The sequence below is a fragment of the Choloepus didactylus genome, chromosome 10 (genome assembly GCF_015220235.1).
Source record: "Choloepus didactylus isolate mChoDid1 chromosome 10, mChoDid1.pri, whole genome shotgun sequence".
Classification (NCBI taxonomy): Eukaryota; Metazoa; Chordata; class Mammalia; order Pilosa; family Megalonychidae; genus Choloepus; species Choloepus didactylus.
The window spans coordinates 131,104,883-131,119,670 of record NC_051316.1 but is presented as its reverse complement, the minus strand read 5'-3'; the positions used below and the strand labels follow the sequence as shown (position 1 = coordinate 131,119,670).

General features: G+C 51.7%; 1 protein-coding gene across 1 annotated transcript; it reads left to right on the top strand.

Annotated features, from left to right (window-relative positions):
- The first annotated feature begins 2,903 nt into the window (after positions 1–2,903).
- Positions 2,904–7,052, top strand: LCN15 (lipocalin 15). Its single transcript, XM_037850871.1, has 7 exons — positions 2,904–3,005; positions 3,357–3,496; positions 3,570–3,640; positions 3,831–3,941; positions 4,494–4,595; positions 4,794–4,858; positions 6,955–7,052. Exons 1-6 carry the CDS (start codon positions 2,904–2,906, stop codon positions 4,826–4,828), a joined length of 561 nt encoding a protein of 186 aa, XP_037706799.1. The 3' UTR covers positions 4,829–4,858; positions 6,955–7,052.
- The last annotated feature ends 7,736 nt before the right edge of the window (positions 7,053–14,788 follow it).

Here is a 14,788-nt window from a genome sequence, read left to right as displayed (position 1 = left end):
CACACATGGTCATGTGATCATTACATGTGAGAGAGAGGGACAGGCCCTGTCACCCCCGGAAGTTCCCTCACACCCCTTTAAGTCATCCCTGCACCCATTCACTGGATCCGCTGAGCCGCTTCCTGTTCCCATCAATTTCCTGAGTGTCCCATAAATGGGATTGCCCGGCTTCTCTCTGTCAGATCCATCCTGTGGGTGGGTGGCCGGGGCTCTGCGCTTTCCACTGACCGGAAGCACTTGGCTGCATGGGTGACCCAGTTGTCCATTCATACACTACCAGACATTGAGCTTGTTTCCAAATTTTTAGGATTATGAACAAAGTCACAATAAACACTCATGTACAGGCTTTTGTGTCAGCCTACGCTTTCATTTCTCTTGGGTAAATAATCAGGAGCATGATTGCTGAATCGTATGGAAAGTGACTAATTAATCTGTTTAAACTTGCCAAACTGTTTTCCAAAGTGTGGTCCCATTTTGTAACTGAGAAGTTAGGATTTAAGGACTGATTATGATTAATGAATCATTATATAGATATTCCTTTCTACTTCCTGGTACATTAGAGAGACAGAGAGAAATACCTGAAATCTGAACTGTTATCCAGCTGCCCTGATCTCTGATGATGATTGTAGAGCCTTTATCCTGTGCCCTTGTGACTGACCCTCACTTGTTCCCATTTATCCAGGTTTCGACTTTAAATCTTATGATCATTAAAGACAGCCCCTGATGTTTATTAATGAAGGGTCTTGGGTCAGCCCAGAACTAACCACTCCAATTCCAAAGTTACCTTGATAACCGAAGCTGGCTCTAACCACACTGGGCCCGCTTGACATGCACAGCACCTTGGACTTTAACCTACAAGTCACCTGTACCTCATCATAATACTAAAAGTCACGCCCATCGTCATATTAAGGCCACCATTTTCTTACATACATTCTGTGACTAAGCAAGTAATCAATCTGCGCATGCGCAGTAATGAGATCACATCTAATTATATCACCTGGTGCCATTGTGCTCATTATCTAAAAACTGTCCATCTTTTAAAACTATAAAACTTTCAGAATTACTGCATTTCAGGGAGAAAGCTTTTTTAGGCTGCTAGGCTGTCTGCTCTCTTGCTTCGCACCTAGCAATAAACTTTCTCTCTTTGAAACTGGGGGTTTTGCAACCCGCTGCGTTCCAGTTCTCCACCTCCTGGCCAGTGTGTGGTATTGACAGTGCTTATTTTTAAAACTCGAGCAGTTCTGATGGTGTGTGGCCATCTCAGCAAGGTTTTGATTTGCGTCCCTGACTCGTGATGTTGAGCATCTTCCATGTGCTTATTTTCCGGCCACATCTTGGCTTTGGTGAAGTGTCTTTTCAAGTTTGTTGCTCCCCCCCCTTTTTTTTAAATAGGGTTACTTGTTTTCTTATTATTGGGTCTTGAGAGTTCTTTATAGATTCTGGATGCAAGTCCTTATCAGCTGCATTTTGCAAACATTTTCTTGGGGAGGCACTCACTGTGCTGCCGTCAGGGGCTCTGGGTGAGTTCAGCAGGCTGGGCCCAGGCAGAAGACGCCCTCGGCTGCTCCCCTCCGTCCCTGCTGGGCTCCCGGGGGACCCCTGGCCCTGGCAGAGATGTCTGGAGTGACGTGCCCTGAGACCCTGCCTATGCGGGGAAGCAGAGGCTGCCTGGAGAGGCCCGGCCGGCCCATGCCGTGCACACCCCTAGCGTCAGCAACCCCCCTCCCCCCGGCCACTTATGCAACCAGCGATAAGGCCGTAATCCTCCTAAGTGCAGCCCAGCCCCCCCCCCCCCCCCCCCCCCCCCCCCCCCCCGTGCCGGCTGAGGGCCCAGCTCTGGGGCCAGGTGCACCCCGGCCTGGTTTTGGCTGCACCGTCCCAGGCTCTGCCTGGTGCTGGACAAAGGCAGAGGGTTCTCTGGCTGATGTGCTCAAATAAGCACTTCCTGAGACACCCGGACTCAAAGAGAGAAAGAGTTTATTGCTAGGCATGAAGCAGGAGAGCAGATGGCCTAGAGGCCCAAAATTCTAGGGAGTTCAAGGCTTCTACAGATTCTAGCAAGGGGAGACAAGGTCATCACAACTTCAATAGCCAGTGTAAGCAGAAAGGGAGAGAGACATTATCATCTCCTTAGCAGGTTTAGGCAGAAACAACCCAAAACATAAAGGAGTGAAACTGCTGGAGCCAGTTAATGGTCAATTGTGAGCTGATTCAGTTGGCATTAGGGTGTTTGCCCTTGTGAGTTTCTAAGGTAAAAAAGAGGATACAGGAAGTACTAGCTTTTACAATCCCAAAGACACAAGATAAGGGCTTTTACAATCATTATCAGAGATCGGGGCAGCTGGATTACAGTTTAGAGACTTTAGGTATTTCCCTCTGTTTACTCTAATACTCCAGAAAGAAAAAAGGGAATATTTGTATAATGATTCGGTGGCATAATCTTGTTAAATCCTAACTTCTCAGTTTCATGTCCTCAGCACAGTCCAGGGCTGGCGTGCGCTGACCCAGGGCAGGTGAGGGGGTGAGGACACAGCCACTGTGTGGTCCCCCGAGCCCCAAGGTGCCCCGAGCCCCGAGCCCCAAACCCAGCCCAGCCATCCCTGAGGAGGATCTCAGGGTGCCACAGAAGGGGGGTCTCCGCCGCGGCTCAGCAGCTGGTCACCTGACTGGTGACGGGCCTGGCATGTTTGGGAAAACATCCTCACCTGAGTCGCTCAGGTGAGAGCCAGGCTGGCGGGAGCCGGCCAGGAAGTGACCAGTACCAAACAATGGACAAAGGGGAGCCGGAGCCTCCTGTGCTTGCCACACCCCTTGCAAACCTGCTCCCTCGGTGAGCCAGCAGGTGGGCTGGGCTATAAAGCCAGGGCGGGCGCGGGGCTGGGGGCTGAGGGCTGGGGGCAGGTATGGGGGTGCCGTGCCCCCTGCTGGGCCTGGGCCTGGCACTGCTCTGGGCCTCTGTGGCACTGGCTGACGTCCTAGTGCAGCCCGACTTTGATGCCAAAAAGGTACCCGGGCAGGGGGCAGGGGAGCCCAGGCCCTGCGGGAAACAGCCGCGTTGGTGATAACTCCCTTTTGTGTAGTGCTTGCTGGGTGCCCCGCAAAGGCCTAGATCCTTCTCTCTTTAATCCCCAAACAATCCTGGGGGGGCGTAGTTACTGGGCCCATTTCATAACTGGGGGACTGAGGCTCCCACCAGGGTGTGACCTGTCTGAGGTGAGTTGAGAGCAGGGATTCCTGCCCACCTGGGCTCGGACTGAGAGAGAGGGACCCTCTGGGGACCCTGGCGATGTGGCCCTTGGCTTTGTTCCCCTGGGGTCCCCGGGGCCAGGCCTGCCTCTCAACGAGCCCCTGCCCAGTTCTCAGGCCTGTGGTACGTGGTCGCCGTGGCGTCCGACTGCAAGGTCTTCCTGGGCAAGAAGGGCCACATGCTGATGTTCACCAGCGCGGTTCAGGCCGCGGCGGACGACGGCCTCCGTGTCCACTCCGAGTTCCCTAGGTGAGCACAGGGACGGCCAGGGGAGCCGGGGCGCGGCGGGAAGGGCCATGAGCGACCCCCTGCGCTCTCCCAGGGCCGACGGCTGCCACCAGGTGGACGCCGACTACCTGAAGGAGGGCTCCGAGGGCCACTTCCGCGTCCCAGGTAGGCCCCTCACCCTCCCGCAGGGCGCCCTCGCCTGGGACACGCGCCCCCGCCCGTCCCCAGCACCCTCTCCGTCCCAGGGCCCAGCTCGGAGCCGCGGCCGGGGGTTAGGGTCAGGCGGGGGGCGGTGGGGGGCTGTGTCGGCGTCCGGCCCCACCCAGTCCCCGCGGCCGCCGCGTCTCCTCCTCAGCCCTGGGCTTCCTGGACGTGCGCATCGTGGACACGGACTACGACTCCTTCGCGGTGGTCTACATCTACAAGGAGCTGGGGGGCGCGCTCAGCACCATGGTGCAGCTCTACAGTGAGGACCGCCCCGCGGCGCCCGCCCTCCAGACCCCTCCTGCCCCTCTCCAGCCAGCTCTCCCGAGGCGGCCCCGCAAGGGCCAGAAATGGGGTGGTGGTGGGGTCCGGGCGGGGAGGTTGGCTGGAGGGGGTCCCTGAGGGCCAGGAGCTCCCGCTCCTCTACGGCGGCGCCTGAGGGGCAGGACCCCCTCCCCCTGTTCAGTCCCGGTGGCCGGAGGCCCTGAACCCCGAGCCGGTGTGGGGATCCTCGCCTTCACTTCCCAGGGGGCTCAGCAGAGCAGGTGCCGCGGTGGAGAGGAGGGCTGGGGCGGAGACGGGCCTGGGAGCTGCAGGGGAGGAGGCCGTGGGGCCTGGGGAACTCGGCCTCGGGGTGAGCGCTCTGGGCGGCTGCCTTTCCATCCCCAACGGTCCCCTTTGTACTGGGCACACCCTGCCCTGCCTTGGGGGGACCCCCGGCTGTCAGCCCTCAGGAAGTGGAGTCAGGTCAGGCCAGGAGACCCCTGGTCCTTCTCGGCCCACTGTGTCCCCAGCGGCCCCTGCTCTGCCCCAGGCCGCACCCAGGATGCGAGCCCCAAGGCCATGGAGGCCTTCCAGGACTTCTACCCGACCCTGGGGCTCCCCGATGACATGATGGTCACGCTGCCCAAATCAGGTACCCGAGCCAGCGTCCCTCCCCGGCCAGGGCACCCGCCTGCAGGAGGAGGTCCCCAGGGTGGGCCGGCAGCTGTCAGGCCCCCACCCCTCTAAGCGTGAGGGGTGGGGTGGGGGGCTCTGCGGCTGCCCCGGCCATGGGGGGCTGTGGGAGGAGGGGGCAGCCCAGCATCTCATGGGCCCATCTTCCTCTCCACAGATGCCTGCTCAGCAGGGGGCCAGGAGGCACCCTGACACCTCCGGCATCACCTCGGCCCCTTCCAGGTGGGCAGGGTGGACCCTCCCACGCCCCTTCCCCTCCTCCGCACCCAAGGACCTGCCCCGGCTGTCCCTGGCCAGCCTCTCCCCCACCCCTGTTCCACCTGGGCCCCCTCTGCTCAGGTCTCAGGCTGGACACCACCTCTTCAGAGAAGCCTGCCCGGATTGCACTCCCTCCTGGGGCTGCAAATGACCACAAAGGGGGTGGCCTATGGCAGCAGATGCTCACCTCTCCCAGGCCCTCTGAAGCCCGTAGCGGGGAACCCCTCCTCGCCCTTCCTGGCTTCTGGCAGAAGCGACAGTCCTCAGTGCCGGCTGTGGCCACCTCCCTCCGGCCCTGCCCCACCCTCTTGGGGCGCCCCCCCCCCCCCCGGCTCTGACAAGGACCAGTCATTGGATTCGGAGACCACCCTGATCCAGGATCATTTAGTCTCGAGATCCTTAACTGATCACATCCACCAAGACCCTGTTTCCAAACAAAGGGCACATTCTGAAGTTCTGGGGGACATGGATTTGGGGGACGGGGCAATCCAGTATGCTGCGTGTCCCCTCCGTCCCCCCATAGCCCCTGGGCTCGTGCCTCAGGGCATGGGGCCCCCCACCTTGGAATGCCTGGGTCCTCATCCCCTCCTTGTGGGCTCCAGGGGGCCGGGCTGGGCCCCACAGTCACAGCCTGTCCACCGGGCCGGCCAGGGGTGCGAATGGCCAGCGGGGAGCGGGCACTGGCCCCCTACCCTGAGCAGCTGCCCCCACCCTGGGGAATGGGAGGCTGTCCCTGAGCTGGACTGTCACGGGGTCCTCCCACTCCCCCCAAAGTAGAGGCTGGAAAGTGCCCACACCTTGCCCGGGTTCTTCTGAAGGCTTTGGGAACCCGCACAAACGGCACAGGGCCGTGACGGTCACTTCTCCTGGGGCGGGGGCTCCAAGCATTTGCCCTGGAGCAGCACGTGGCAGTGGGTGCTTGTGTAGACTCGGGGCCCGCTGTCCCCCTCATCCCGCCGCCAGCCTGCCCTGTGTCTGTTCTTTTCAGACGAGGGGCTTCCACGATCCCTGGTGACCCCCCTGACCCCCCTCCGTTATTTAACCAGCTGCGTGTTGGGGACATTTGGGCTGTTCTGAGTTTTCATGGTTTTTGAGGCTGCTGCTGGGTCCTGGCATTGTGGCCCCCCGGCACCCAGCGACGTTTCCCAAGCAGGTGGGGCCAGTCGGGAAGAGGGGCCGGGGGTCCCAAGGCTCTTCAAGGGTCCTGGGGCTGCCGTAGGGAATTAGCTCAAAGGGGGCTGGGGTGGGGGTGGGTGTAAAACCCCGTCGCAGGTCCCGGAGGCCGGAGGTCCGATAGCACCCGGCAGGCTGTGCTCCTCCAGGGGCTGGGGAGGGGCCTCCCCGGTGACCCCAGCGGCCCTAGGCGGTGGCTCCCAGCCCTGCCCGTGCCCTCAGCCGCCCTCGCTCCGCCTGTGTCCACGTTTCCCCTTCCGAGGACCCCGGTCACAGTGGATTCAGGGCCACTAGCATGACCTTATCTCAGCTGGTCACTTCTGCGAAGTCCCCGTTTCCAACAAAGGGCACATTCTGAGGGCCTGGGGGGACCTGGATTTGGGGGGACACTGCTCAGGCCAGTACAGGCTCCCGACACAAAGTGCGCAGCTGCCCTTCCAGAAGGTTCTGCCAGCTGTGTGTGAGTCCCAGCGCCCTACTCTGTAGCTGCCCCAAGGGTTCTTGTAAAAAGAAAGAGGGCCTCACTGGGCAGAACGTCCCTGGTTTGGGTCTGGCCAGTCCCCCTAGGGGTTCGTGGGGCTGCGTGTCTGCCCTGGGGAGCAGCAGTTCCTGGGCCCCCTTGTCCCCGATGAACAAGGATGGGGCCCGGAGGTGGGGCCGGGCCGGCCAGGACCCTGGGGGAAGGCGAGGGGCAGCGGCGGTGGGTCTGTGTTCATGTCTGCAGAAGTTTTGGTGGTGGAATTAGTCTGCCCCGGCCTTACGGGTGCTGTGAGCCCCGGGGCCCCCTGCTCGCGGTGGGGGGAGTGGCTGAGTGAGCCGAGCTGCCCAGGAGGCGTTTGTGGAGTGCGTGGTGGACGCTGACACTGCAGCCTTTCCTGTCTGCACAGGGCGAGCTTGGAGCACCAGGAGAGGGGACCCCGAGGACTGGAGACCCCTGCCCCTTGCCCCCCTTCTACCCTTCCATCCAATAAACATTGTGCAGCCACGAGTGTCCTCACTTCTTTGGGGACACCCCTAGGAGGGCACATGGGTCCCTCCTGGCCCCAGGATTCGCAGAGGGAAGTCCTCTTCCCGGCCTCCTGGGGGGATAGGCATGGAAGCAGCTGGGACAGGGAACTTGGCCGCTGGGCTCCTCCTGGCCGAGGAGGAATGCGGGGTCCCTAAGCAAGCAGTGTCGGCCTTGGGGAGCCCGAGGTGCCTATGAAGGTGGGCCCAGCCTCCTGGGGCCACTGTCGCTGCAGATGCCAGCCCCCTTGTTCCCCTGCCAGGACTCCAAGAGCCTGGGGGTTGCTTTCGGTGCCCGCACTTCAAAGGGCTGTGGTGGGGTGCAGCAGGAAGGCGTGGGTCTTGGCTCAGGGCCACAGCCTTCCCGGGCAAGGGCGGCCGGATGCAGTCAGCCCTGCCTCGCCCCCAGGCTTCTGGGGCCCCCACACTTCCTGGCCCCCCTCACCTGCCTGGCTGAGCCCCGCAGGGCCCAGGCCCTCCCCTCCTACTCTTTGGTGGCCCCCTCGGCCTCCCCTGACCCCAGCCCCAGCCCTCGCTGAGAGCAGGGCCCTACTCAGGGCCAAAGGGGACCCGCGCGGCCTGGTGGTCAGTCCCGAGGTGCTGAGAGTGGGGATCGCTAACCAGGGCCCCCCCGGCTACCCAGGCCTCAGGCTCGCCAGGGGTGGGCTTTTCAGGCCTTGAGAGCAGGAAGCCCACCCCCCACAAGGACGGAGATGCTGATATGTAGGGTGGGAGCTGCTTTTTGCAGACACAGCCCCTCCCGCCACCTGGGGCCTCCCACCGCTGCTCTGCGGCCCTGGGAGCCCTGCAACCCAGCCCCTGCCCAGCTGCCAGCACCCACCCCCCGGCCCCACCAGGAGGACCCCTCCCTGCTGCCCGAGGGATGCTGGCCTGGGAAATTCAGCCATCACAGCTGACCCCGGCAAGGCCTGCTGCACGGGGCTAGGGGAGGGTGCCTGTAGCTGCGGGGTGGGGGGCAGCACCTGTGACCTGGGCAGGCACGAGACACAGCCTGGCGTGGTCTCACCTCCACCAGCACCGTCTCGAAGTTTGTAATCATTTTGGACACAGGGTCCCATGTTTTCATTTTGCAGTGGGCCCGGTGACTGTAGTGGTCCTGGGTCTGCACTGCGGCGGGGGGTGCCACGGTGGTCTCAGCACTGACGGGCAAGAGGCCAGTTAGGGGAGGCAGCAGCAGGGCCAGGTGCAGACCGGATAGAGGGTGGGCTTCACCCAGTGCCTGGCATTGGGGTCTGGGAGCTCCCAGCTCCCGTGTTTATGATGGTGGGGAGCTCGGAGCTCAGGAAGGAGCGCCGTCTCCGTGGGCCCTGCCCTCGTGCCTGCTGCCCTTCCAGGGGAGCCTCTGCGCCTTTGGGCATGCGGTGCCTTCTCCGCGCGCCGTCCTTTCCCACCTTGCTCTCCCTTCAGGAGGCAGCCGGAGCCCCGCCTCCTCGTGGAGCCGCTCCCAGGGTGGGGACGCCCCGCGCTCCTTTCCTCCCCGGGAGCCGGGAGCCGGGGACGGGCGCTGCGCTCCCCTCTGCTCCGGCCAGTCTTGGTGCCGGGCTGGGCCCCGCGTCACGTTTGCTCGGTTGTTTGGAGACGGACAGAGGACAGAGGAGCCCGCCAACCGTGCCGCGCTCCGTGGTGCTGCTGGTGGGGGGTGCGCGCACGCAGGAAGCTCGGAGCGCGTGGGGTCCGGGTGACTGCTCTCCCGCAAGCCCCGGGGGTGTGCGCGCGGGGGCTGAGCCACGGAGCAGGAGGCGGGTGGACGTGTGTTGAGCAAGGTGTGTACAGAGGGGCGCGCAGGGCGCCGCGGGGATATGCAGGAGAATGAAAATCTTTAACGTAAAAAAAGTATTTATTTTTAGTTGTGGTAAAATAGGCAAAACATAGGATCATTTTAACCATTTTAAGTGGACAAGTCTATGACATTAAGTACATTGACAAACTGTGTAACTCTCACCATATTCTGTTTCCAGACTGTTTTCATTGTCCTAAACCAAAAACTCATTTAGCCATGCCCCCCTCCTTCCCCATTCCCCTCACCCCGGTCACCAGCATTCAGCTTTCTGTCTCTATGAATTTGCTTCTTCTAGGTGTTTCATATGAGAGACATCATACACTGTCTGTCCTTTCCTGTTTTGCTTATTTCACGCAACATGGTGTCTCCAAGGCTCACCCGCTGTAGCCTGAACCATCACTTTTTCCCGCTGAGTAACAGTCCATTGTGCGGAGGGACCACATTTTGTTTCTCCATCACCTGTTGATGGACATGTGGGCGTTTCCACCTTTTGAACTTGTGAATCAGGCTGCAGTGAACATTGGTGCACACGTATCTGTCTGAGTTCCTGTTTTCAGTGCTTTTGTGCAGATACCCAGGAGTGGAATCTCTGGGTTGAATGGTAATGTATGTTTAACTGTCTGGGGAATTTCCCAACCTTTCCACAGTGGTTGTACCATTTTATATTCTCACCAACAATATACAGCACTTGTTATTTTCATTTTTTAAAAAAATACTAGCCATTCTAGTGGGTGTGAAGTGGCATCTCGTTGTTTTGATTTACATTTTCCCAGTGGATAATGATGTTGAGCATCTCTTCATATGCTTATTAGCCATTTGAATATCTTCTTGGATAAATGTCTGTTCAAGTTTTTGATGGTTTTGAGGCTTTATGGACCCCATAAGGTATGTTCTTAAAGTTGATCCATTCCTGTGAGTGTGAGCAGGATCTTAAGAAGTGACCCACCTCATTCAGGGTGGATTTTAATCCTTTTACTGGAGTCCTTTGTAAGAGAATGAAATTCAGACAAACACAGAGAGAAAGACACTGAAGTTGAGAAAGAAAGCCACAGTTGGAGCAACCAGAAGCTGAAAGCAACAAAACCCAGGAAAGAAGGGAGAGAGCAGCAGACGCCACCACGTGCCTTGCCATCAGATAGAGGAGCCCAGGATCCCTGGTAGCTGGTCTTTGGGGAGAAAGCATCACCTGTTGATGCCTTGCTTTGGATATTTTCATGGCCTCAGAACTTTAAGTGTGTAAGTTAATAAATCCCTATTGTAAAGGCGAGCCCAGTTCCAGTATATTGCATTTCAGCAGCATTAGCAAACTAAAACAAAGTCCTTGGTTCATTTTTTTAATTAAGTTGTTTGTCTTTTTGTTGTTGACTTGTAGGAGTTCTTTACATATTCTGGATATAAAACCCTTATGAGATATGTGGCTTTCAAATATGTTCTTCTATTCCATAGGTTGTCTTTTCACTTTCTTGGTAATGTCCTTTGATGTACAAAAGTCTTAAATTTTGGGAAAGTCCATTTTCTATTTTTTCTGTTATTTGTGCTTTTGGTTTAAAATTTAAAAATCCGTTGTCTACCAAAAGACCCTGAAGACATTTCCCTATGTTTTCCTGTAAGAGTATTATGGTATTAGTTATTATATTTAGGTCTTTGGTACATTTTGAATTAATTTTGTATATGGTGAGAGATAGGGGGCCACATTCTTTTTTTTTTTTTTGCCTGAGGATTTCCAGTTGTCTCAGCACCATTTGGTGGAGAGGCCACAGACACACCTTGGAGGTATTGTGGGTTCAGTACTAGACCACTGCAATAAAGTGAATTTTTCGATAAAGTGAGTAATCCAAATTTTTTGGTTTCCCAGTGCATATAAAAGTTACGTTTACACTATACTGTGGTCTATTATGTGTGCAATAGCATTGTGTCTAAAAAAAAATAAGGTACGTACCTGAATTTAAAAATAGCTTGTAATACTAGTGATTAAACTAGAGGAAGAGGTAGCAACAGACAAGATGGAATTTACCAAAGGATTATGAACACTGAATCTTTATATAATTTTCTTTTTCTTAGTTGCTAGGGTATTAGAATAGCTAGAAGGAAAGAATTGAAATGGTGGAACTGTAACTCATAGCATCCTTTGAAATTTGTTCTATAGCTACTTGTTAAATTGTAATTTGAAAGCTGTCACCTTTCTGTATATATGTTATATTTCACAATAAGGAAATAACTGAAATTATGGTACTATAACTCACAACAACTTTGGAAATTTCCTATATAACTTGCTAAATCATACTTTGAAAGATATGCTATATATGTTATATTTCACAATAAGGAAATAACTGAAACTGTGGAACTGTAACCCATAATATTCTTTGAAATTTGCTCTCTAACCACTTGTTAAATTGTCTTGGAAAGTTGTTGATTCTATGTATTATGTTATATTCTAAAATAAAAATATCTGATAAAAATAAAAAATAAAAAATACTATATTGCTAAAAATGCTAACCATCATCTGTGCCTTCGGCGAGTCAAAATCTTTTTGCTGGTGGAGGTCTTGCCTCAATGTTTATAGCTGCTGACTGGTCAGATGGTGGGTGCTGAAGGTTGGGGAGGCTGTGGCAACTTCTTAAAATAAGATAATAATGATGTTTGCTGCATCAATTGACACTTCCTTTCATGAAAGATTTCTCTGTAGTGTGCAATGGTCTTCGATAGCCTTTTACCCACAGTAGAGCCTCTTTCAGAATTGGAGTCAATCCTCTCAAACCCTGCCACTGTTTTATCAACTAAGTTTATGTAATATTCTAAATCCTTTGTTGTCATTGCAACAAGGTTCACTCCGTCTTCACCAGGAACAGATTCCGTCTCAAGAAACCACTTTTGTTATCCATAAGAAGCAACTCCTCATCCATCTAGAATGGTGAATGATTTCCGGAAGATTTTCAATTTACTTTTCCCAGATCCATCAGAGGACTCACTATCTATGGCAGCTATAGCCTTCCAAAATGTATTTCTTAAATAATAAGACTTGAAAGTTGAAATTACTCCTTGATCCACGGGCTGCAGAATGCAAACAACATTCATCTTGTTGTATATCTCCGTCAGAGCTCTAGGGTGACCCGGGGCATTGTCAATGAGCAGCAATATTTTGAAAGGAATCTTTTCTTTGAGCAGTAGATCTCAATATTCAGTCAATCATATTGAGAACAGCTGTTCCATCACCCATGCTTTGTTGTTCCATTTATAGAGCTTAGGCTGAATAGATTTAGCATAATTCTTAAGGACCCTATGATTTTTGGGATGTTGAATGAGCACTGGCTTCAACTTAAAGTCAACCAGCTGCGTTATTCCATAAGAAGAAGTTTAGCCTCTCCTTTGAAGCTTTGAAGCCAGGTATTGACTCCCCCTCTCTAGCTATAAAATTCCTAGATGGCATTTTCTTCCAGTATAAGGCTGTTTTGTCTACACTGAAATCCATTTTTTAGCATAGCCACCTTCATCAATTATCTTAGCTAGAACTTCTGGATAACTTGCTGTAGTTTCTACATCAGCACTTGCTGCTTCACCTTGTGCTTTTGTGTTATGGAGAGGGCTTCTTTCCTTAATCCTCATGAACCCACCTCTGCTAGTTTCAGACTTTTCTTCTGAAGCTTCTCACCTCTCAGTCTTTGTAGGCTGTTTATTCACTTTCTTGGTAATTTTACCAAAAAAAAATTAGTTTGGACAAAGTCCCATTTGTCTATTGTTTCTTCTTTTGTTGCTTGTGCTTTTGGTGTAAAATCTAAAGATCTAATGCCTAGTACAAGGTTCTGAGGATATTTTCCTATGTTTTCTTGTAAGAATTTTATAATGTTAACTCTTACATTTGTCTTTGATCCATTTTGAATTAATTTTTATATGTAGTGGGAAGTAAGGGCCCATGTTCTTTATTTTGCGTGTAGATTTCCAGTTGTCCCAATACCATTTGTTGAAGAGATTATTCTTCCCCCCATGCATTGGACTTGGCACCCTTGTTGAAATTAACTGGTCATAGGTGTGTAGATTTATCTTTGGACCCTCAATTCTATTCTGCTGGACTATATGTCTATCCTTATGCCAGTACACCATTGTTTTACTTAATTACTGTTGCTTTGTAGTAAGTTTTGGAATCAGGAGGTATGAGTCCTCCATTTTTGTTCTTCTTTTTCAAGGATGTTTTGGCTATTCAGGGCCCCTTGCAATTCCATATGAATTTGAGGATTGGCTTTTCCATTTCTGCAAAAAAGGAGTCTGCTGAAATTTTGATAGAGAGTGAATTGAATTTGTAGATCATTTAAGACAGTACTGACATCTTAACAAAACAATGTCAAAGCTTTCAGTCCATGAATATGGGATGTCTTTCCATTAATTTAGTTCTTCTTTAATTGCTTTCAGCAGTGTTGTATGGTTTTCAGCATATAAGTCTTTCACCTATCTAACTTATTCTTTTAGATGCTATTGTTAAATGGAAGTATTTTCTTGACTTCCTCTTCAGATTGTTTATTACTGGTGTATAGAAATCCAACTGACTTCTGCGTATTTATCTTGTATCCTGTTACTTTGCTGAATTTGTTTATTAGTTCTAGTAGCTTTCTTATATATTTCCTGGGATTTTTTATTTATAGGATCATGTCATCTGTGAATAAGGATAATTTGACTTTTTCAATTTCAATTTGGATGCCTTTTATTTCTTTCTCTTGTCTGATTGTTCTGGCTAGAACTTCCAGTACAATGGTAAATAAGAGTAGTGACTGTGGGCATTCTTGTCTCATTCCTGATCTTAGGGGAAAGCTTTCAGTCTTTCCATTGAGTATTATATTTACTATGAATTTTTTATAAATGCCTTTTATCATGTTGAGAACATTCCCCTGTATTCCTAGTTTTCTGAGTGTTTTCATCATGAAAGGTTGTTTGTCAAGTGTTTTTTATGTATCAATTGAAATGATCATTTAGTTTTTCCTTCATTTTATTAATGTAGTGTTTGATGTTGATTGATTTTCCTATGTTGAACCATCCTTGCATTCCTGGAATAAATCCTGCTTGGTCATGGTGTATAATGCTTTTAATAAACCATTGGATTCTGTTTGCCAGTATTTTGTTGAGGATTTTTGCATCTATATTCATATGGGATATTGGTCCATAACTTTCTTTTCTGTGCTGACTTTATATGGCTTTTGTATAAGGATAATGCTGGACTCATACAATGAGATAGGAAGCATTCCCTCCTCTTCTATTTTTTGGAAGAATTTGAGAAGGATTGGTGTTAAATCTTCTTTAAATGTTTGGTAGAATTCAACAGTGAAACTATCTTGTTCTAGATTTTTGTTGTTGTTGTTAGGACGTTTTTTGTTACTGATTCAATCTCTACTTGTTATAAGTCTACTGAGCTTTTCTATTTCTTCTCACATCAGATTAGGTAATTTGTGTGTGCCTAGGAATTTGTCAATTTTATCTAAGTTTTCTAATTTGTTGGCGTATAATTGTTCATAGTACCATCTTATTACCCTTTTTATTTTTGTGAGGTTGATAGTAATGTACCCACTACCATTTCTGATTTTAGTTGTGTCTGCTTTCTCTTTTTTTTGTCAGTCAGACTAAAAATGCATTGATTTTATTGATTTTTTCAAGAGGCCAACTTTGGTTTTGTTGATTCTCCCTGTTGTTTTTCTAGTCTCTATTTCATTGATCTTTGCTCTGATCTCTAGTATTTTCTTCCTTCTACTAATTTTGGATTTACTTTGCTCTTCTTCTAGTATCTTTTGATGTGAAGCTAAGTTTTTGATCCGTATCTTTCTTCTTTTTTAGTGTAGGCATTTAAAATTTCCCTGTGAACATTACATTTACCACATCCCAGAAATTTTGGTGTGTAGTGTTTTTGTTTTCATTCATCTCAGGATAGGTCCTAA

Coding starts and splice junctions, on each gene's coding strand:
- LCN15 (XM_037850871.1), top strand. CDS start 2,904: ATGGGGGTGCCGTGCCCCCTGCTGGGCCTGGGCCTGGCACTGCTCTGG. Junction 3,641..3,830: donor GGGCCACTTCCGCGTCCCAG/GTAGGCCCCTCA, acceptor TCTCCTCCTCAG/CCCTGGGCTTCCTGGACGTG. Junction 4,596..4,793: donor GGTCACGCTGCCCAAATCAG/GTACCCGAGCCA, acceptor TCCTCTCCACAG/ATGCCTGCTCAGCAGGGGGC.